The 23,925-nt window shown below is 33.2% G+C and overlaps 1 protein-coding gene across 1 annotated transcript in view; it reads left to right on the top strand.

The window, feature by feature from the left end:
* LOC149896986 (kinesin-like protein Klp68D) overlaps positions 1-23,925 on the top strand; it is a 58,437-nt gene that overhangs the window by 5,161 nt on the left and 29,351 nt on the right. The window contains exons 2-3 of the mRNA XM_090116830.1: positions 3,029-3,115; positions 11,687-11,812. Of these exons, the coding sequence (XP_089972956.1) occupies positions 3,029-3,115; positions 11,687-11,812 (213 nt within the window). The remainder of the gene's footprint in view (positions 1-3,028; positions 3,116-11,686; positions 11,813-23,925) is intronic.

Below are 23,925 nucleotides of genomic sequence, written 5' to 3'. Positions count from 1 at the left end.
ATTTATTGAGTTTTTTTGTTGGGTTTGGAGAATTAATAAAACAAAATAAATATTAATTAACATATTGTTTATTTTTTACAAAAGGTTTTCAAAATGCCGTCCGCCTTTCGCTAAACATAATCTGCATCTGCGTAAGAAATTTCTTCGCAGCCTATTAAATGGCTGCCGGCTTTCTTTAATGACTGTTATATCCACTTGAATTTTTAGGTATGAACCTATGGTAATAAATGGTATAATACCATAAATTGGTATACAAATGTACCTATGTATAATGAATGTATGGTTATTTGTAGGCATAAATTCAAGTAGCTATAACAGCCATTAAAGAAAGCCGGCAGCCATTTAAAAGGCTGCGAAGAAATTTCTTACGCAAATGCAGATTATGTTTAGTTAAGGCGGACGGCATTTCAAAAACCTTTTGTAAAAAATAAACAATATGTTGATTAATATTTATGTTGTTTTATTCATTCTCCAAACCTTTTATTAAGATTTAATCATAAAAACTAAACAACAAAAAAAAACTCAATAAATTGACATTAGAATAAAGTTAAGTTATCTTGCCTGGCAGGTTAAAATTTTATTTCATTCATTTTAAGTTTTATAGCCATGTGAATACTGATTTGTAATGACTTTTACGGCAATATATGGTTCTTTAAACATAAATTGGCCGTTCCAAATGATTAAAATTAAATTATGGTAAATTTCGTAATTTTTCGATTTCCATGTGTTAATGTACATGATGTTGTTTTTGAAGATGTTACAATCGAAGGACAACTATGATTTTTTGTGTCAAGAATAACCCTATGTTAAGGTAGTTTTTAGCAGTACCAGCAAAATCTTGGTGGTACATTTTTTTTTCACAGGATTTTTTCGAAAAATCCATATTTTGCCGAGAAATTAAAAAAACTACGGAAAAAGTTAAAATAAAAAAATGCAGTCTAATTATTTACACAAGATGAGCCTATAGTGCGATAGGTAGGTTATTGCGCTATACCTATACCAAATTTCATTCAATTCGGTCCAGTAGTTTTCATAACAGAGTGGTTTTGTGACAAAAATATTGAAACTCCGGATTATTTATAAAAAAAATCATAATTTCTAAACCATAAGTTTTCGCTTAACTAAAGCTTGTTTTAAATGATTACTCATGATGCTCTCAAGCTGAAAAAAATTTTTGGACCACTATAAACGGGCCACCCTGTATTATACCCTTTCTCCCAGACTCAATATAAAAGAACAGGTAATTTCAATCAAAACGTATTATACTATTTATTCACTAGGTGATCAAACCCATGCCACAGAGTGCAATGCTCAGTAGGTAGTCATTATCAATTTCACTTCCACTTGAATAATTACCTCTGCCATGAATAGAATTCAGGACTAAGTTTTACTCATTGTAGTTTTAAGGTTTATGACCATAAATACTATGTCATTCAACCTTCATTTAGTTTATTAAAAAGTAATTAAAAGTTTATCAACGATACAGAATAAAAAAGCTTAACCTTATTTTTATACAACTTACTAATTGCATTTTTAATATACTCCTTAATTAGTACGCGTTAAAAGTAATTTTTACTTTTTCGCGACATATGTCACGGTTCAAGTGATAAATACTTGCACAAGTTGTTCATATTTGTTATTTTTAATTAATTGCAAGTATCAGTGTTGGCTAAAGATATTAGATAAACACAAAAAGTAAACTACGCCAGGTATGTTTCTGGAGATATTTGAACTCTAATGTGGCATCTGCATCGTAACCACATTACCTAGGTATGTATTTCTTTTTTGCGTTTATTTCAAAAAACTTAAAAAAAATTACAGGATTAATTTACAATAAATTTAATTGATAGTACAATTAATATTGAAACTCATAATTATGTATGTAGGCTGTATACCTACTGAACAATAAACACAAACTTTAAAAGTGTAATTATCATGTTTCTTACCGATTTTTCTAGAAGCGACACCGAATCAGTGATAGCAAAGAAAGCACTCGTAAAAGTTTGCATTAAAAAAAAGTTAAAGATTGAGTTTGTCATAGTAGGTACCTTTTATCGGATGAATTGTAAAGAGCAATGAACTCTCGTAGCGGGGCCTATTGTATCATCTTTTTGTCGTTTAATACACATTTAGCTGAAGGAATAAAATGCGGGCGTATTCTTGCTATAAGTACTCATTTATTTTTAACATTGTGCAAAAGATTTCACTCGGTGCATTTCGAGATAACGCGATCGCAGCGTAACGCTTGTTAATCTTGTTATTTACAAAACAATCACCTTTTACGCATAGTGGTGTATCAACAAAGCTGAATTATTTCATAAATCCGAAGGTAATAATTATTAATTCAGTGTATAGAATATATTGTATGTTTTTTTACAATTAGAGGAAACTACTGTGCGCATATTTTAGATTTTGTATTTAAAAAAACCTTGATGTACATATGTATGAATATTAAAATATAATTAAAAATATGATCGCGAATTGTAATGATATTATGAAATTAAAATATCGTTAATTTTGAGTTTTTATTGTTCAAGCTAGATCATTACGACTTAACACATAATTTTTGGAGATTAATTAGGCGATTAAAATCATAAAATGTCTATAATCACTAAACGCTGTATGACTTCTATAAAAATATTCGTCTAAAAATGCCCAAGAATATACATCCATATTTTTTATGAAAAACGGAGACCTTCAAATCGTTGCCTTCAAACGATACACTATTTAAAAATTCAAAAGCACTGATAATTAATTGTACGGTTTTATTACGATTACTGTAGACAGATATGGGGTAATTTAACAGGGTGAAGTCAAATATCGATCCCGTAATTATAGTCGTAGCGGTATATTTATTATTTACATCCAATTTATTGACTTTGCCTCGTGTTTAAAAATGATTCACCGGTCGTACTTGTACAACAATTCAAAAACGTATGATAAGTACATTTGTTTGCCCTGAAATAAAAAAAAAACACGTGTGAGACACTTTATACAGGGATCATTTTTAATATTCCAACTTGTCTAGGTGAAAAAGTCCAGCGTCGAAAAGAAGTGGTACGAGAGGTTATCAACAAAACAGACCGCGGGGACTAAGTTTGAAGGCCCTTTGCAGGTGTGAACGGTGTAGGTGACTAAGTGACTAACATGACCAGCGTGGTGGTAGATTAACCACAAGGAACACCCTGTATATTGCTCTTTAGATTATTCCCATACCATTATTGATTCTAATGAACTCCCCTGTATATGATTCCCATACCATTCTAAATGAGAATCATCTGATGACAAATGCCATATCATTTTGGTATGTTCTCATCGTCGTCCCTTTTTTGCAGGATTATTGCAGTTATTAAATTTGCTTTATGATAAAGATGTAATTTTGGTGATGGACAGCTTAGTATTTAGATGCAAACGCTATATGCTATAGAATCAAGCGCGGATCCAGGGGGGGGGGTCACGGGGTCATGACCCCCCCCTGGGCTAGGTCCACGACCTAAGCGGACCACTAATTTAATATTAACTTTTTTAAATTAACAAATTAATACTGTTCAATATGATGTTTTTATTGAATTTTGAGACATAAAAGTAATATAGAACAATGAAATCAATTACAAACGGTAACGGAAAATAATATAACAAAAATTATAGAAAAAGTTTATTAGGGTCGACCTGTGGTCGTAATTTAAGGACAAATAACAGGTTTTTCGATTTTTTAAAAAAACTTTAACTGCGGAATAAAGTGTAATGGTAAAGTTGTAGTAATTAATTTTTTTTCTACAACTTTTGCTGTTACACTTTTCACACAAAACCTCAAATATCGAAATATATCCCAGTTTGTGGATAAGACATAAAAAAGCAATTTTTTTTTAAATGAACAATAGAAAATACTGTCAAATTAAAACAAAAAATCGGCCAAGTGCGCGTCGGACTCGCGCACCGAGGACTCCGAGCAAACATATTTTTTCATTATGTTGCAGTTGTATCTTACAATTTTGTTTAAAGGATTTTTTTCTTTATCTGTGCTTGTAAGTGCTTAAGTCGTTGCTTTTAACCAAATTTCAAGACTGTGTTCACGGGAAGTACCTTGTAGGTTTTGATTGATGATTCCCTTGCAAGTAGGTAGTTGCGAATTACAGAATAAGCGGCTCTAATTGCTTTTTCTTCAGATTGCGTTGACATAGAATTTGAATTAAATAACAGATTTAAGTTAACTATTATAGACCTGAGTTCTGATGTGAATATCAATTAAATACATACAGTAGACGTTCATGAGTAAAGGGATTGTAAGTTTAAAATTATTTAAAAAATATATTTTTATTTAATTTAATTAAATAATTAGGGTTTTCGCAGGTATTACTACATCTGTGCTATAACACGATACTTTTTACTCAATTTCAAGACTGTGTTTACGGGACAGGGTGCTCCCTGCAGGTATTGATTCCCTTGCTAATGTCGAAATCCTACGGTCTACGGTCCCTTGATGCTGTGAAAAATTCAAACGTTTTAGCCAACGCAATCAAAAGATGCAGCTGTAATTGCTGAAATCTTTCGACACTCCCTAAGAAATCAAAACCTACAGCTATTCCTCTGGAATCACTGCTATTCACAGCTATTCATCTTTAAAAAAACTGCATCGAAATTCGTTGCGTAGTTTTAAAGATTTAATCATACATAGGGACATAGGCACAGAGACAACGACTTTGTTTACTAATTGCGAAAAGCATGAATTTTTCCTTAGATTATAATATAAAAAAATATTAAAAAAAAATTTTAACTTACAACCCTGTTACTCATGAACGCTGACATACAGTATTAAGGCAATTACACGGTTCAACGACCTTAATGATTCTGTCACTACATTTGAATTTGTTTTTTTAACCGCCCTCTACAGGTAAATTAGCTTGGAGAAATTTTTGCATATGTAGTGGTGTGTATATTACTCAGATCTTAGAGCGCGTTTCCACTATATCGTTCTGGCCTATACAAAAATGTTTCGATATCCTAACATTACTATTTAATTTTATACTTATTCCTAGCAACACTTTTGTTTTCAATAAAAACAAGTTTTTATTTGAAAGAAAATGGTTTTGACTTTATAAAAAAAAATATATCATTCAATTTTACGTCCTTGAGCAAACGACAAGGCGACTACCGTGAAACAATAAAATATCGTGTCCATAATAATTTGTTTCACAATTAATATTTGACCATAATAATTACGAAACAAAACAAATAAATAAATCGTCACTTGATAGTGGAAAGTGGAAACACGCACAAAACCAGAATAAACCAGTTTACGCTGTCCGCAGGTGCCACGTGCAGTCGTTTGGTAACGTTAGAACATAAAGCACATTTCATTCAAAAATTATAATTATTATGTACGTAGTTTAATTGATAAATTTTGTATTTGTTGATTGTTGTTATTATTTGTTATTATTGTTATAATATTTGTTGAAGTGAATTACATGTCCCGCAGCCGGAGGCCCCAAATGAAAACTCAGATGTACTTAAAAATTACATTTAATAGCTAAAATGAGACTTTTACACCCATGTCTGCACGATGCAGACCGGAGTTAAAGAATGAATTTATACAGTTTAATAATTATAAAGACGTAAGCTTGGATGCTAACTAAGGGAAATCGCATCCACATTCTATTCCCGTGCGAACGGCGTATTCAGCAGTTTTGTATGAAGGCAGGGCCATAACTAGTGTTTAATTTGTGTGTAAGTGTTGTAACTTTATATTGTTAATTCAATATGGCTCCAGTGTTAAAACATGGTCTTTTTTTTTTTTTTTTTTGTGTGGTGTCTCTCAATGTTAGCCAGAAGGGCTTCTACATTTTAACGCGGACGCGGGGGTGAACTGAAGGTTCACCCTGGTAGCGACATGCACAAGGGCGTCCCCCCTTGACGGGGGAAAACATGGTCGAGGCAAGCCTTTGACTTCTCAAACTAAAGAATTAAACTTTAAATGTCGTTTCTTTTTCAGGTTAGTAAATTTTTCATTTTAGTAACATTGTTAATGTAAAAGTTATATGTATGTTAAATGTGCAAATATTAAAATAAAGTCTCATCTTTTTCAGAGGAGAAACACATATAGTTTAATTTAAAATCCCTTATATATACAGGGTTACTTGTAAAACACCGGCAACCTCGCAGGACAAGATAGCTAACATCATAAGTAACAACATTTGTTCTACGACTTTTGATAATTTGTTAGATTTTATTTTCATACAAAAATAAATATTCATTTAATTTTCCGTCTGAATATTATAAACTCTACGCCTCCCAAAAATTACGTAAACAAAAAGCGAATGAGAGGGGGAAGGGGGCGTCGCGTCGTCCATCCGATAATTAATAGAACATAGACTTACAAATGTAAGGAGAGTACAATAAAAGTTTAAAAAATCATTTAAAAATAATTTATTGCGTTATGCCAAAAGTCGTAGAACAAATGTTGTTACTTATGATGTTAGCTATCTTGTCCTGCGAGGTTGCTGGTGTTTTACAAGTAACCCTGTATAAAATAAAAACTAAAAATAAAATGTTGTTTTATTTTATTTGCTGACCATACACTACTACAAACGCAAAAATTTCTCCAAGCTAATTTACCTGTATAAATATACATCGTTGTTGAAGTAAAAGTGACCAAAGATTATGGAATTGTATACTGTATCGTATTGTATCGTAATGTGTTAGTTGGTTTCTACCTAATTTATGTTTTCTCTGAGAGGCAGTAACATATTACATTTATGAATAGTAAATATTGTGTACTATGTATGTTGTAAATGTAATGTAGGAAGACTCATCTTTCAACATTAACCGTTATAAGCAAAGTCTCTACTACATGACCCATTCTGGAGACCTTAAGATGACTAAGCAAGTAATTATAAGTTCTAGAGTGGGGAACAGTTAAGAAAACACCGATTTAGAAATTAATTTTATTCAACACGGACTCTACTATATTCTGGAGACCTGATGATGGCTAGGGTGGAGAACATCTCACCTACAGAGATATAAAAGATGGAGTACATTATTTGACGTAATTCTATAGAACGGCCTCTACCATGTCATGGTGTATCGAATGGTAATGGTGACCAGGCAAATGTATTTAGCGTTCTCTGTATATCTCTTCATACCTAGTAGGAATATATGCATGCAACCTACACACACCGAAAAAAATAGGGGAACGGACAAGAAATCACGTTTTTTTCGACTTGTTATGTATTTTGTAGTTAGTTCGGGGTTAATTTTTGAAAAACTCGCATAGTTCCCGTTCCCGTGGAATTTCCGGGATAAAACCTATCCTATATTACTCGTGGATAATGTAGCTTTTGAATGGTGAACGGAATTTTTAAAATCGGTCCAGTAGTTTATGAGCCTATTCATTACAATCAAACAAACAAAGTTTTCCTCTTTACAATATTAGTCTAGAAAAAATCATCGGTTCACCCAGTTAAAAGTGCGGAGGTAACGGAACCAACAAAAAATTCAGTTGAATTGAGAATTTCGTCCTATAATGGCGTCGGCTAAAAATGTTGCTATACGTTTATGTCAGTTTTGACTTTCCTACGATTTTATACAATATTAAAAAAAATTGCTGATTTTCGGCGGTATGGCGACCATTTGGAACTGTCTGAAAAGTATGGCATGGCGATTTTCGTACATGGCTACTGGACTATGATTACCTGTGCAAAAATTAGCCTGGTACAAATGGTTGAATTTTTTTTTAAATCAACGCATTCACGTCGGTATTGTGGGCTGTAAATTACACCGGAAAAGTATGGCATGACACTACCGCCTACTTCTTTTTCATGGGCTATCGGTAAATCCTAAAATTTTTGTGTTACAAATCGTTTGCCTTCCGTAATTTATCCGACGAGTTCGACTAACGCCCACGCGACTAGTCTGCCGGTACCACTGTTCTGACCATGATTTTTCTTTTTGTCATTGCGTACTAAGACCACTGTAGAACCGCCATCCGGTTACAAATGACCCAAAATTTTGTGTCAGTATCTCCCGGCTTTGGATTGTTTTGGACCCTTAAAATATACGATAGAACAGCAATTAATCTTTTTTAAAAAATATTCAAGGCACAGGGAAAATCTGGTTACTGTTTTATAGGTAGGTATGTGTTTTCTGATAATATTTTACTGTCAAAAATTATCAACACTGGATATTAATCAATGACGCCTTTCAAAAACAAAACTAATTTACAAACAGATTTTTATATCTTTACATACCTATTTTTAACTTTCATTTCATGAACTGCTCATGTAAATACCTATTACAATCTAGTTTAATTTAACAAAACATTCAATTCGGTGAATTTTAGCGTTATTTTGCAAAAAAAACCGCACGTACAGTCCGCCGTCCGAGTCGAACTGACACCGTCAAATTTCGTCGAAAATATGCAATAGAGGTGAGGTTTTATGTGGGTTTTATTATAAATTCGAGTTTTTTCTTGATAATTTAACGATAATAATGAAAATTGAAAAAACAATCAATACAAATTGTTACAAATATCATAACATATTTTTTGGTATAAATTTCATGTATAAATATGTAGCCGTTTTCCTAACAAAATGCGTTTTATGTTCAAAAAGGGGTTATTTTGTATGTATTTTTTTTATGTTTAGGCCGTTCTAAACTGAAAAGTAAACAATACACTTTGTTAATTATATCCTTGAGTATCACATATATTTTTTTTAAGACAATCGTACCAACAGTTTCCTCAACAAAATTCAATATGTATAAGGTGTTTTCCGGTTTTGACCATAGTAATCCCCTTAACTTGTTATTCATACCAAAAACTCTCTATAATACTATAATACCTTTACGCTATAATAAAATCAAACTTCTATGTCAACGAATCAGAAGACACAGCCGTAAATGCCGAAAAATTTCGCAAATTTCGACATTCGCAAGGGAATCAAAACTCATCACTATGTGACCCCCCCCTGGCACTAAAGCTGGATCCGCCCTTGTATAGAATTTAATTTACTAACATAGTACTTACCTAACATTTGTATAAAATCGGTTCGTTTTGGTAATGAATCCTGCTTATACTTTTTAATTGTAAATATTAAAAGAAGTACTGTGAGACCTTAAGATTTTCCTACGCATAGAAAACGAGAGGAAAAATCCCTAGTTTCTTATTTCAATGCCGAGTAGTAAAATTATATACTAAATCATAACGTGAGAACGTTAAAAAATGTTAATATTCTAGTAATAATAACTTGACCATTACAAATCGAGATTGTTAATAGACAATTTTGTATTTTTACCTATTAGTCTATGTGCCACATATCCTTATTTCTGTTTGATTTAAAGAATCCAACACTAGTACTTTTAAAAGTACCTTATTACTTTCTAGTTTCTAACAATAGCATGCTAAGTTAGGTGATTAGTGCAATTGATCGATATTTCACGGTTATTGGCGGCTACATGGAGCGTGCGACAGACATGCTTCGGTTAGCTTATCTGACAGGTGGGCACGTGCAGCTCGAGCCGAAATTATCTTTGTTTTCTATCGATAATGGAACTATAAAAAGTGTAGCATGTAGGCATGATATGTACGAAATAGTTTAGAAATATACGTACAGAAAACTTTTTTAGAATTTACTTCGTTTAAAACATTTTTTTGTCTCTCAACCTAATGAGTGTTTCACCCCAAAATAAATAAAATAAGATGCAAGTGAATATTTGAATTTTCTATAAATTGATTTAGCATGTTAGACTTTCCTTATGTTAGTACATTAGTGCCCATAATTAAGGAAGCATTTCACACTTCATTGTGTATGGAAAGTATTTGCATGCATTAACAAAAACTATGTATATTTTATACTTAAACACAACAAAATTAATGAATAATGAGTAATGTCTATTAAGTGTAATTACTAATTAGTAATTACTGTTTAATAGCATATTTACTGTTTAATTCTGTAAGAGGTGACAAATATACACAAGTTCTGAAGTCCAGGTTACAAAGGTTCCTTATTGAGTATCCAAATACAAAATATGTACTATTTCGATCGACTTGGCATCTATAGATTATACATTCGTTTTCTGGATATGGCTTACATTCCCTTCCTTAACTACCAAGCCTTTAAAGAACGCAAGTTTCCTTTTCTAAAATAAAACAATTCCAATCATGTTTACCATAACAAAACAGTTTACAAACACACCATGTTTTGACTTCGCTACAGTTTGTTTATCATCCGTAAAGATAAACAGATACTAGCAGTAAAGATAAATCAAAATATTATCTGATAGTGGTAGTAACACGGTAACAGTAATCCTAGGTAAGTCCTAAGCCCTCAGGCACACTGTCCTCGTCACCTGACCTAAATGCTAGGTCACATTGCTGGGGATTCATCATTCAAGCCTATTGAATTAACACCGCGAAGGGGTTTAAATAAATACTAAGTGAGAACTCAGAACTTATTTGTATGTATATTGATGCATTTTATATTATTTAAGTCATAATAAAAATGTATGTGTTGATCTTTTGGAAATTTTGAACACGTAAGGTCATGGTCATGTACGAAGTGGAATCGAAAATAGCGAATAAAAAGTGTTATTTCAAGGTGGTTTACATAACAAAAAATATATTTTGTTTTAAAGCTAAGCGACGTGTTTTTCCATTAAATTATCCTCAATTATCATCATTTTAATATCAATCCTCTATCAATGCAATTATTTAAATCGATCAAAAGAAATATAAAATAATAGCCACAAAAAGTTATTTTATGGTAACCTTTTTAGGGTTCCGTAGCCAAAATGGCAAAAACGGAACCCTTATAGTTTCGTCATGTCCGTCTGTCCGTCTGTCCGTCTGTCCGTCTGTCACAGCCGATTTACTCGGAAACTATAAGTACTACAGTGATGAAATTTGATGGGAATATGTGTTGTATGAACCGCTACAAAAATATGACACTAAATAGTAAAAAAAAGAATTGGGGGTGGGGCCCCCCATACATGTAACTGAGGGATGAAATTTTTTTTTTCGATGTACATACCCGTGTGGGGTATCAATGGAAAGGTCTTTTAAAATGATATAAAGTTTTCTAAAAAACATTTTTCTTAAAGTGAACGGTTTTTGAGATATCAGCTCTCAAAGTCGTAAAAAGTATGTCCCCCCCCCTCTATTTTTATAACTACGGGGTATAAAATTCTAAAAAAAATAGAGGTGATGCATGCTAATTAACTCTTTCAACGATTTTTGGTTTGATCAAAGTATCTCTTATAGTTTTTGAGATAGGTTGATTTAACTGTAATTTATTATATTTGCTGCTACGGAACCCTTTGTGCGCGAGCCCGACTCGCACTTGGCCGGTTTTTTTTACTCATTAACTGTGGTGTTGGTTTAATATTATCGTGTAAAAAGGTTATGCCTATTACTAAAATAATTACCAAAAAGTGTACCATGGCATGTGTATGATCAAATTTTTAAACTGCTATTTGATATGCTTGGTCTGGTCAGTCAGACTGATAGACTTCGTGGATTCCTAACCCAAATTATTTTAGTTTGAAGCCCGATGGTCAAGGAAAATTTTGTCAAAAGTGTTGTACTAGTCAATGGTCATGTACAAAAATGTAAAACATCGCAAAGAAGATCTACTAGTAAAGCAAAGCCATGGTACACCTCTCCAATACTCCATATTAATATATTTCTAACCATCAGGTGGTAAAGGTTTGGCCGGAGCGAGGCGCGGTCCAAGTGAACAACCCCAAGGGACAAGACAAGCTCTTCACGTACGACGCCGCTTACGACTGCACAGCTGATACCAAAACTATTTACGATGAAATGGTGAGTTAATAGTCGATAAAATAAAAAAAATCATTTATTGAACAAGGTTCCTCTCCCAGGACTCCCAATATAGCTTTCGCTGTGTTTCAGGAGTCTGTCTTCCCGATGCAATACATTAGAAATAAGATATAAGTGTAAGGTATACCTAATAGGGAAATATAGAAATGTTGTAACCGTACTTTTGTCAGGGTAAAAAGGCATTATAACCTTACATCAACATGATAGAGAAATAGAGAAAATATTTACCTTCCATTATTTTGGCTATCCTCCAAAATTGCTTTTGCAAGGCCTTGCACTGTCCACGTATGATGCAAAAAATACGATAAAATAGCGCTTGAAGAAGAATTCCAGCATAATAAACGCGGTCGAAATTTACTTTATTCATTATTCATTGATATAGAAATGAATGTAATAGCATCACTTATAGATAATATTTGATAAGAAATAAGAGATATGAAAGTTCTGTTCAGTTTCACAAATTCACCTATACTGGTCAGTATTTTTTGCCAAGTAAACGTAAGGTCACTGAAGACACGATACAATACAATGCGCTTTTTATTACTTTACAACAATCGTTTTATTTTATTTTAGATAACAAATTGTTCTCTATTTTGTTGAACGGAAAATTTTAGTAATTATATCTAGGTTTTTAATATTATGTTGTAAGTAGTTCTAAATAAGACTCTTAGCTCGGAGTAAATTTATCTATCTTATTACATATTTTCCAAACAGAATAACAAAAAAATTGGTGAAGATAAAATGAGATCTTCCTTCCTGTAGTTAATTAGCAATTAAGTTTATAGTAAAATGTCAGAAAAATAATTAATTAAAAACATATTTTTGGCAAAACAAATACTCCATAATGGCTGATGAATAATTCACTAGCGTCAACTTTTAATTCTGATTGCACGTGAGCTGCAGCCTGCATCTCATTAATATTTTATTTTAAATTGAATTTTATGCGCGATAAAGAATATTTATTAAAATTTATCAGCAAAACGAAATGGTTGTAAAACACAGTGTGACACTTGCGATTATACTAATGCATTTCGAACGTAAATTGATTGAATTTTACGTAAACAACAGAACAGAAAAAGTATTCTCTTGAATATTTCAAAACGATTTTAAAGGATCTGCCCGATTTCAAAATCAAATCCAGACATAAATGAACTAGCAGCATTAAAATTTAAAACCCCATCACATAGCCAATTTCTGATAATAGTGGCTAGTTCATTTATTTTACAAAGAACTTAAAAAGGAAGACGAAACATGGAATTACGCGAAGCCTTTAATTCAAAGACTTTGGGAGATTTAAAAAGCATTCCACTTTCATACGTACGTTCATAAAATATAAAAGATGCCGTACAACCTAAAGGCAAGTCTTGGTCTATTTTAAGCTCTTTATATTTGAGTAATAGAAATAGCTGTTCCAGTACAAAATAGTTCGTGCGAAGATAATAGTGTTTTCGCATAACATTGAAGTTGAAACGCCAGAACACGGTACGAAATGTTTGTATTACAATTAGGTGGTGCACGCAGTTGCAATTACACCTCGAGAGACGGTTCGTGTTCCAAGTATTATAGTAGAGGATTAATTGTGTTTGTAGTGTGATTAGAATGGAAAGATACCTACGTCTATTTTTCTTAAGATTTACTCATTGCTGACCGGCTATCAAACGCACTTTTATGATAGAGAAAGATTTAAAGTCCAAGATGTTTATAAGAAAATGGTGGTAGATTTTTTTATCGGTTGGAAATTGGATAAGGAAAGTCACATATTATAAGTTATTAGATAGCTGTTTTTAATAATATATCACAGTATTGAAGAACTACAAAATAACGAACCTTAGTCCCACTAATTAGTGTTTCTCAAAATTTGCGTATTCGCGTATCGTCGACCCGAAAGATTAGTAACCGTGCGTTTGACAGCAGAAGGTCAGTGATTGATTCTGCACTTAGAAATATATCGTTTGTTGAATGAGATAATAAACTTCCAGCGTTTCGATGTTTATGTTTAAGGTAACAAATGTTTTTAGTTATAGAACTTAAAAAAATCAAACGTGTAATCCTTAATATTACAACTGCTCAAATCGTAGCCATTATTTAACCCGCACCAAAATCCTGACCACATTGTTTACCAAAATGTAACATTGCAACACGTTTCCAAATTTCTAAATAATGATGTACGTTTACCAAATCTCTCGAATGAAATCATTACAATGGTTGTGACGAAACAGCGAGACGAGCCAAGTGACGCACGGGATAATTATAATCTGCGGAAATTCGCGTTCAGGGAATTTTAAAATGCGGCTGAATTTTACGAGTGCAATGGGAAATAGATTTTGGTGAGCTAGTCTAGACTAGCAAGTCAAAATTGTTGGACGGGGAATAAATTGGACCTTGTATTGTTCCTTGTGGGATGCCGCATTTTAATGTTGTCACTTGGATACTCAAACGTATAAGATAAATTTTGAAGTAAATAATAAACCTAATAGACTACAAGCCCGCATAGGACAAAAATATGGGTCAAATGAACCACCAGGGGACATATCTAGAACGATAGCAGAGCAAAAAATAATAAGATTCATCACTATGCCGTCACTTGTAAGCTGTCCAACTGAGTGCAGATGAGAATTGAAAAGTACAGGTAGACTCGGTAAATTTTGGTCATATATTTTTGTACGGCATTCTTAACCATCGATAGATCCATTAAAAATAATAAGAAACCGCTCAGTGCCGTACAAAAATGGTGGTCCACCAAGACGGAATTTTTATTTAATTTCCGAGAGTTACCGGGGGTAAATTTGGTCATTTGACCATGTACGGCATCTGTGTGATACTATTGCTATACTGCTTTTAATCCATTATTCCGCAACGCCGTACAAAAATTATGGGGACAAGGGGAAAAAATCGAGAGTTGTAATCCCCTCTCTTTCCCCACTCCAGGGGGTCATTTGACACAACACGAAATAAATTTATTTTTAAAGTATTTTATGCATAGATAATATTTTTTCATGTGCCGTACATTTTCGTTGGTTCAAAGGGGAAAAATCTGAAAAAGAAAAAAATCCATATAACGAAATGTTTGCTTTATATTTTTATAATAAAATATAAATATACATTAATATTAAGAAGCTCGAGGTGGTTAATTATCACCTTGGAAAGTCGGAGTCAGGTGGAATGGACTCCGTTAAATTGATGAACTAATAAAAAAGCTATGAACGAAAAGATGTGAATTATATGCAATCAGTCCATGAATACAGGTAAAGTCACAAGCAAATGCTAGTAATATATACATATTCAAAATGTACAAGTAAAGCGCTTTCAAATGATACCAAACACTGCATATTTATCTTAAGGCTTATACATGCGCTAATAACCTTGACCATACTTGACGGATCTCAAACCTCTCCCGCTGCACCTTCTTTTTTCCTCGCATTTTGTATTTAAAAAGATACCAATCAGTGAAACAAAAAATCCTCGTCAGGGACTGTTGTGTAACTGATAATTTATTAAACATAAAATTTTCAGAGCTCTAAGTCAGCAGGTTACGAAGTTTATAGAGTATTTGCGGAAAAATCGATGACCACGGCACATTTTTTTTCTAGAAATCTATTAACTTTGGAAAAAAGTCCTCGCGAGCAATTAAAGATCAAAGACCATCCTATTTTATATATTTTTTTCGGTATTGTGCTTTATGTTGTACCAGACTTTATAGAGGTTGAACATAGTCGAAATTGCCGGGTAGCGCCTTAACTTTATTTTTTTACTCTGTATGTTTTGTCCGCTAGAGGGCGCCACATTAGATTTTGTGAAACCCCATATAGCCTTTAGCTAGCTGGTCGCTGGTTATCCAGTGAACAATTCAGACGCTTCTAATGATATGTCATTTGTCGAATTCTGATAAGTAGTTTAGAAGTTACGAGGGAATAGATGAACATACATACATGACCTGTAAACAATCATAACCCTACTTTTGCTTTGCCGTAGTTGGGTAAAAATATGTTAATGCCGTACTGTATCAAATGGCCATAAAGCACCCTTAAAATTGTAGCTTTCGTCGCTTTCATCAGCCTAAAAGATGTGGTCTGCACAAAAATGTACGGCATCGTTTTTTCCGAATTTATCTATGTTAATACTATTTAAAACAACGGATAAAGTGTAGAAAACTATTATATTTCATTAATCTACGATGTTTAAACTTTAACAAAATTTCTGGTTTTGCATTTCTCTATAACTTTTTTTAGAACGGTTTCTTTTGAACGGCAATACTATACAACAATTGAATTTTACAATATCATGTTAAAAAAAAAGTTCCCGTACAGGGTCAAATGACCTTACAGCTCTTTATATCAAGAATTCGATGAAATTAAGATGATTATTGGTATACATTTAAAAGAACAATTATTTTTTGACGGCATTGCTTTTAATAGTACTTTTGAGTGCTAGATAATGTTTTGGAACCGAAGCCGTACTTAGTCAAATGACCCCCTGGAGTGGGGAAAGAGAGGGGATTGCAACTCTCGATTTTTTCCCCTTGTCCCCATGATTTTTGTACGGCGTTGCGGAATAATGGATTAAAAGCAGTATAGCAATAGTATGACACAGATGCCGTACATGGTCAAATGACCAAATTTACCCCCGGTAACTCTCGGAAATTAAATAAAAATTCCGACTTGGTGGACCACCATTTTTGTACGGCACTGAGCGGTTTCTTATTATTGTTAATGGATCTATCGATGGTTAAGAATGCCGTACAAAAATATATGACCAAAATTTACCGAGTCTACTTGTACTTTTCAATTCTCATCTGCACTCAGTTGGACAGCTTACAAGTGACGGCATAGTGATGAATCTTATTATTTTTTGCTCTGCTATCGTTCTAGATATGTCCCCTGGTGGTTCATTTGACCCATATTTTTGTCCTATGCGGGCTTGTAGTCTATAAATAAATGAAAATTAACAGGTCCGATATAATTATTTGTTTGAATTGACACATTCGCAATAATTTTGCTTTAGTTTGATTTTTATACGATATCTATAGTTATGATATGAACCAAAATATATCGTTATCGCATCAATAAGAGCGTGTTACGCAGTTTGTTTTATTTAAGACGCATAATAATAATGATGACCTTTCTTAATTTTATTCAGCACAGGTTGTTTAATTATATTATTTTGTCCTATCAAATTACTTGAAAGCAATATTAAATACAAGTGCATTTTAAAGATCACACCAACGCAATGCAGCTTTGATCTTATTATAATAATAACAAATACACTAATCAGGCCCTTTTTGAAACAAACAAGGTAAACAGGCGATTAGCTCATCATTCAAGATAAATAGTTGTTTCAAAAATAAAAGGTTGTCATGATGTAATATAATCCCTATAGTGTCGGACACTGCATATGTTAATTTGGTTGTAAACAGCCTCCCACTCGCTTCCGAAAATTGCAATATTCAACAATAATGCTTCCTTCTAACCTTGATACTTGTGAAGGCTTTTCGAGTTAGAATACCGTGTTTATCTTATTGATACTTATTTAGTATTTAACAATATGTATGTAGTTCCGTACATTGGAACTATTCTATATACATAATCATTATTCTTCGGTAAACTATGTTTAGTTTGTGTTCTTGTTTCACCGCGTTTATTATTGAAACAAAGCCTTTATCTATTATCATAATAACAGGTATAAACGCATGTAATGTTATAGTAGTAAGTATGTGCATTATATTGCATTCATCTATACTAATATTATAAAGCTGAAGAGTTTGTTTGTTTGTTTGAACGCACTTATCTCGGGAACTACTAGTCCGATTTGAAAAAGTCTGTGTTAGATAGCCCATTTATCGAGGAAGGATATAAGGCTATATTATATCATCATGCTAAGACCAACAGGAGCGGAGCCCGCGGGTGAAACCGCACAGCACATGTAATATATAAATTTGTATTAAAATATTTTAAGTGTTTTTAAATCTATTTTCGATGTTTCAATGTTTGATTCAAAATCTATGAAAATTATTCCGCGGTACCAGGTTAATTTCACTGTTCCGTTTCAATTGAATTATACGTTTCAATTCGCTACGGAACCCACTGCTTGCTAATATTTCGCGCTTGGAACAATTCACTAAGTTTACGGTGTGAGTCACAGTGTAGGCGAAAGGTTCAGTATGACCTTCTTATGTACATCACGCGTTACTAATTAATTGTGGATTTTTTCTTAATTTATTATACCGTAGTAGACTGTGGGCGGTCGTAGTAAGTTGATAGAATGATTAACATTGCCTTTTTTGTCAGGGACACTACTTCTGTAGGCTTTATTATTCTGCGGGTAGTTTCCTAAATAAGGATTGTTTGGTTCTTTATGCATAAAGTAACATAAAGATTAATAAGATTTTTTTTGGTTCCTTAGCTTCTGTCATGCATTCAGTCTTTTTACACGCTTTATATTACCACCTTCACCTGTATGTTTGTAACCGACTTCTTTGGGCGCGATTTTGACCCACTTTAAACGGCCAGATTTCGTTCAAACTTTGTAGATTTATTGAGGACCGATAACAATACACTAATTTGATAAAATTATTCCATTTTTTAGTTCGGTTTCTATAAAAAGCGTGTTTTTGAGTTTTTTTAAACTATTATTATTATAATTCTCACGTCATATGATTATTTTTAGTTACGGACCATTTTTATTCTATTTAAAGAAATTATAAGAATTTATCGCGTTGTTTGCAAAAAAAATATCACCAAGTAACTGGAGTCATAAAATTTTGAGTAAACTAAAATTTAAAATTTATTAGTCCCAAAATAAATTTTAATGCACCTTTGTCATTACTACCCACGTTGTCATTTATGATATGCCCAAATAAGTATGCCCGATATTGTCTGAGTTAATATCAATAAAAATCATATAAAAACATTTAAGTAAACAGATTATTTCAGAACATCAGGGTTGTTCCATTGCAATCACATTTAAATTTATAACGGAATTTTGATGAAAGATTAAGTTTCCATTAGTCGATTTAATAACAAGAAACCTTTTCATTACTTAACTTTCAAAACTTCAAGATTATTGAATCTTGGACTGCCGCAATGAATTTAAACTAAATTCTCATTTCGACTACATCTTTTAGGTCAACTACTTTCAAAGTGCTGGAAGTTTTTTCATTATTATTAAAAGTTTTCTTTTTAGAAATACCTATTGACGTTTATCCAAGATCTGATAATGTATTTGTTTTTATAAATTGAACGGACAGCTCGTCTCGTTATATTTTTGGCAAAGTGCCAAATAATCATATTGAATAAACTGTACAATTTGTATATTATAGAAGTGGATTGAAAGTTTTACGTCATCAAGTTTTTCATAAGGAGCATAAATAATATTTGAACGAATACCTTTGTGATTAAAGTTGGTAGTAAGGTAGTTAGGTCAACCACTCCCTGAAGTAGATTTTAATGTGTATTGAGTACCAATTCTTTGGCAACGAATGGTATGAATCCACAAACCTTCATGGGCTACGTCCATATACCTACATCACTACAGTAAATTTCATTAATGCATTGTAATTTTAGTATATTTCAGGCTCAAGTTGGCTATAACTCATGATAACAACACGCAATGCAGCCAAATACACTTGAAGTATCCACAAGTGTTCGCAACTAAGTGATTCATAAAACTCTATTTATACTGAAATCGTGAAACACCAGGAAAAATATGTTCCGTTTAAAATATTGCCCTTTTGTTTACATTAAATGGTCCATTGTGCGCGTGCGCAACTCGCGGTGCAGATAAAAATGTTTTATGCTCTTTCTGGGAATGTTGTTTAGTCTTCTTTAGCGTATTAAGGAATAACATATTGTAAGTTTATTGTTTTGTTTATCCTGTAGCAACCTAGAATTAGATCACTTATTACCGAAACTTATTTAAGGTGCTAAATTGTTAGTATTCATGTTTACGAAAATTGTTAATCGATAAAAATCTTGACAGATAAAAAACAAATTAACTAATAAAATGTAGAACGATATCTATTCAAAATTGCGCAGCGTGGCCAATGCATTATCTAGACAGGCCGCTGAAAGACAGTTAGATTTTAAGGAAAATAGGTACTATAATAATAATGGGATAAAGTATTTTCATGGCATTAGTATAAATAAATAAATAAATAAATAAATATTATAGGACATTATTACACAAATCGACCTAGTCCCACAGTAAGCTCAATTAAGGCTTGCGTTGTGGGTACTAGGCGACGATAAATATAATATTTAATAAATACATATATAGATAATAACACCCAGACCCAAGAACAAATAATTGAGTTCATCACACAAATATTTGGGTTACCTATCTTAATCTCGAATTTTAATATTCCGAATATCATAATCCAGAAAACGTTTGGACATTTTTTCATAACCCCGAATTTTAAAATTTCGAAGTTTTGTTTGCCATATAATCGCAACTCCGAATTTCATTTGCCCATTTCTTTATTTGTACGACGTTTTACAATCCAGACGAATGAGTTCCAGACATACGAAATCTTAATGCACAAAATCCAGATGACCGTAATCCATATGCACGAAAGCCAGATTTTTTAAACACAAATTTTTGAAATACAGTTAATTGATATCCAGACAAACAATGTCCAGATTTTTGAAATTCAAATAAACGATATCCAGCAAAACGAAATCCTTCCAGGGGGACGCAGCACGAAACTAACCCAACCTTCTGAATAGATTTTAACACTTTAACCTTTCTGTAATGGGCAAGTAAAACAATAGCGAGTCGGTTCTGGCACTTGCCGGCCGCTGCCGCGGCACGCTCGCTTCGCTCGCTCGGCTCGTGCGTGGGGGGTCACGGCAGGCCTCCATCACTCGCTCAAGGTCGCGCTATAAGTGCCTACCCCACAGTAGGTCGGTACCGACCCAAGCGGCAGTTGGTTGGCACACGCGAGACTGCGCACCCGCGTCACGTTTCCCGCGTTCGCTACCAAGATGCCCGGTTATTGCGATGTGGACGGGTGTCGGAGTTCAAGAGTGATTATTTATTAAAATTATTCATAAGATTCAGAATTTTTACAACAGTTAAATTGAATAACCGTAAGTTCAGCGATGGTAAAAAAGTCATTGAACATTTCATAAAATTAAAGCACATATAATTTTTATCTGTATTGGTCTTGTGGCCGCAGATTCACCCGAATGAACCCTCTACCCGTGAACCCGTAAATCTCAGTCATATAGTCAGCAGCCCCCGAGCCACGCAGTAACAAAGAAACTCACAAACCTACCAGGCTACTTTTTATCCAGGAGACACATATAGCGGGTCCACGCGGGTGAAACCGAAGGAAACAACTACTATCAATAAGATTTCATTTTTTTTATTGTATAATGTAACAAATATAATTAACAATAAAAAATTAAGTGTTTCAGAAACTCTGTGTTTAATTTACGCGCTCGGTACAACCCTAAAGTTTTCGTTTGATGACGCAATCACGCGGCGTGCGCGGGAAACTCGCTTCTCGATGCGTGTTCGTAGAGTACATTTCTTACTGCAGCCGAGTTGCGGCGCATTTTGTAGGTAAATATAGCGTAGGTATTTTAGCTTTTGTATGGGAGTGATGTATCTGTTACGAAGTAACTATTCTCTAATCTGTGGTCACGGTTCAAACCTAACCTAACCTACTGAGTCGAATTTGACACTTAAACCTTTCTGTAATGGGCAAGTAAAACAATAGCGAGTCGGTTCTGGCACTCGCCGGCCGCTGCCGCGGCACGCTCGCTTCGCTCGCTCGACTCGTGCATGGGGGGTCACAGTTCAAACCTAACCTAACCTACTGAGTCGAATTTGACACTTAAACCTTTCTGTAATAGGCAAGTAAAACAATAGCGAGTCAGTTCTAGCGTGGGGGTCGTAGTTCAAACCTAACCTACTGAGTCGACTTTGACACTAAAACTGGTCTGTAATGGACAAGTAAAACAATAAATTTACTTACTGACAATGATTATTTTCAGTCTATAGTAAAGGTATAATCACGATTGTATGGAAATCAAATAAAAAGATTATGAAAATCTGGCAATAGTTTATCTGTTATACGATTATATGGGAACCAAATAAAAAGATTATGAAAATTTGGCAATAGTTTATTTGGAAAATGGTACGATGGGAAACAAAAAAAAGTATTCTGAGAATCTGGTATAATTAGATCTGTATTATGAAAATACGGGAAACAAAAAAATACTTTTTAAAAATCTGGTTTTGGTGCATCTGGAAATTCATTCATCTGGGAAATTAAAAAAGGAATTTTAAAAATTTGTCATTCATTACATCTGTCTTTTAAAAGTTCTAACAACCGTTTTCGGGGTTTTAAGATTCGGGTAATAGAAATTCGAGTTTTTAATAGGTTACCAAATATTTGCCCTGACCGGGGATCGAACCCGGGACCGTCGGCTCAGTAGGCAGTTACTTTACCACTGCGCCAACCGCGTCGTCGTATATTTTCTAGCATTGTCATTAAGGTACGTACCTATTTCAGACGACTGATTTTATTCGTGCAATACAGTGTACGTCGTAATAACTATAATATCTATATAATAACCGGCAAGTCGTTATGTCTGTCAGTCAAGGCTGCGCGTGCGCATACAAAGCTTACGGCAATTACGTCAGTTTACACAATCGGTGATTTTCAGATGCGCCGTTAAATTCATATATTGCGTAACTACGGTGACATGTTAAAATGGACTTTGTGTTTTGCACGCCTCATAAGCGAAGCGTTGAGGTGGGTACTACTGTCACTTCGCGCAAAACATCTGATTTTTCAAACTTAAAATGTCTTTATGTATCATACATTGCACTTGTAAGATAATACATACACACACATATTAAGAAAAAACACTATTTTTAACGTTCATGATATTTTTGATGTCATTTTTGTTATTTAAACTAGTTAAAAAACAGTTTAAAAAAGTTCTGTCTTGGACGTCCGTGTGTCTGTATGTGCGGATCCTTTTTCTTGTTAACACGATAGCGACCGAAATACTTTACTAATCGAGTCTTTTTTTTTCTCTTACGCTTGAGTATGCTCAGGAATAGAACCCTTTCATTTTTCAGGGTCTGATTCGATGTGGTTTAATTGTTATTAAATAAACAAAAATAATAATTAATAAATATTTATTAAAAAAAAAATATGAGGCGTGCACTTTTGGATTTTCCAAATTATTTTGTAATTATTTTCGATTCGCTCTGTTTATGTATGCAAATGGAGGTAGTGATAATGAATAAATTTACATTGCATTTTGCGAATTTATTAATCAGTACCAATGTCAGAAATGCTTCGTGCAATATATTTTGATATGGACTTTTTTATTTATACAGCTGATTTTTTGCAATGCGTTCGATGTATAATAACTTTTGGATTTATAATCTTTATAATTTATGTCGCTGTTTGTAATAAAAGGTTCAAATTACAGTAAGGATTAATCGTGTTACAAATCTATACTATAATATTATAAAGCTGAAGAGTTTCTTTGTTTTAATGCGCTAATCTCCGATTTGAAAAATTCTTTTGGTATTAGATAGCCCATTTATCGAAGAAGGCTATAGGCTATAATATCATCACGCTAAGACCAACAGGAGTGGAGCACTGCGGGTAAAACAGCAGGGCATAGCTAGTACACTATAAACTTTAATTACTAAACATTATAAATATCTAACTTCCAAACCAAATTATTATTAAATCCACCGTATTTTTCCTCGAAATATAAAAAAGGTAAAAAATATTTGAGGTCATCTAATATTTTTTGCGGCAAGATATTCTTTCAGTTGATGATATTGCCAAGTTTTCTATCTAATTGAAAACGAGTTATTCTAACGAAACCATGATACGTAGTTTTTAAAACTTTTGAAAAATAAAGAGCCTGAACTGAGTTGTTCCTCATAACATCATTATATACAGCCTCATTAGAATCGATCTATACATTTTTACATTAGCCACTTACGTACGAAAGAGGAAAATTATAATAATAATTGTTTATATTTTCTTTCATATTCCATAATAATAAACTGTATATTGAAAACAAACACTTAAATTTTATTATGAATGATATTAATGTTTT

The sequence above is a fragment of the Colias eurytheme genome, chromosome 26 (assembly GCF_061535395.1).
Source record: "Colias eurytheme isolate Ceu_HAF_F1 chromosome 26, ilColEury1 Martin Lab GWU primary, whole genome shotgun sequence".
In the NCBI taxonomy this organism is placed as follows: domain Eukaryota; kingdom Metazoa; phylum Arthropoda; class Insecta; order Lepidoptera; family Pieridae; genus Colias; species Colias eurytheme.
Note: the sequence above shows the minus strand (reverse complement) of the source record. Positions and strands in the feature narration are given on the sequence as shown.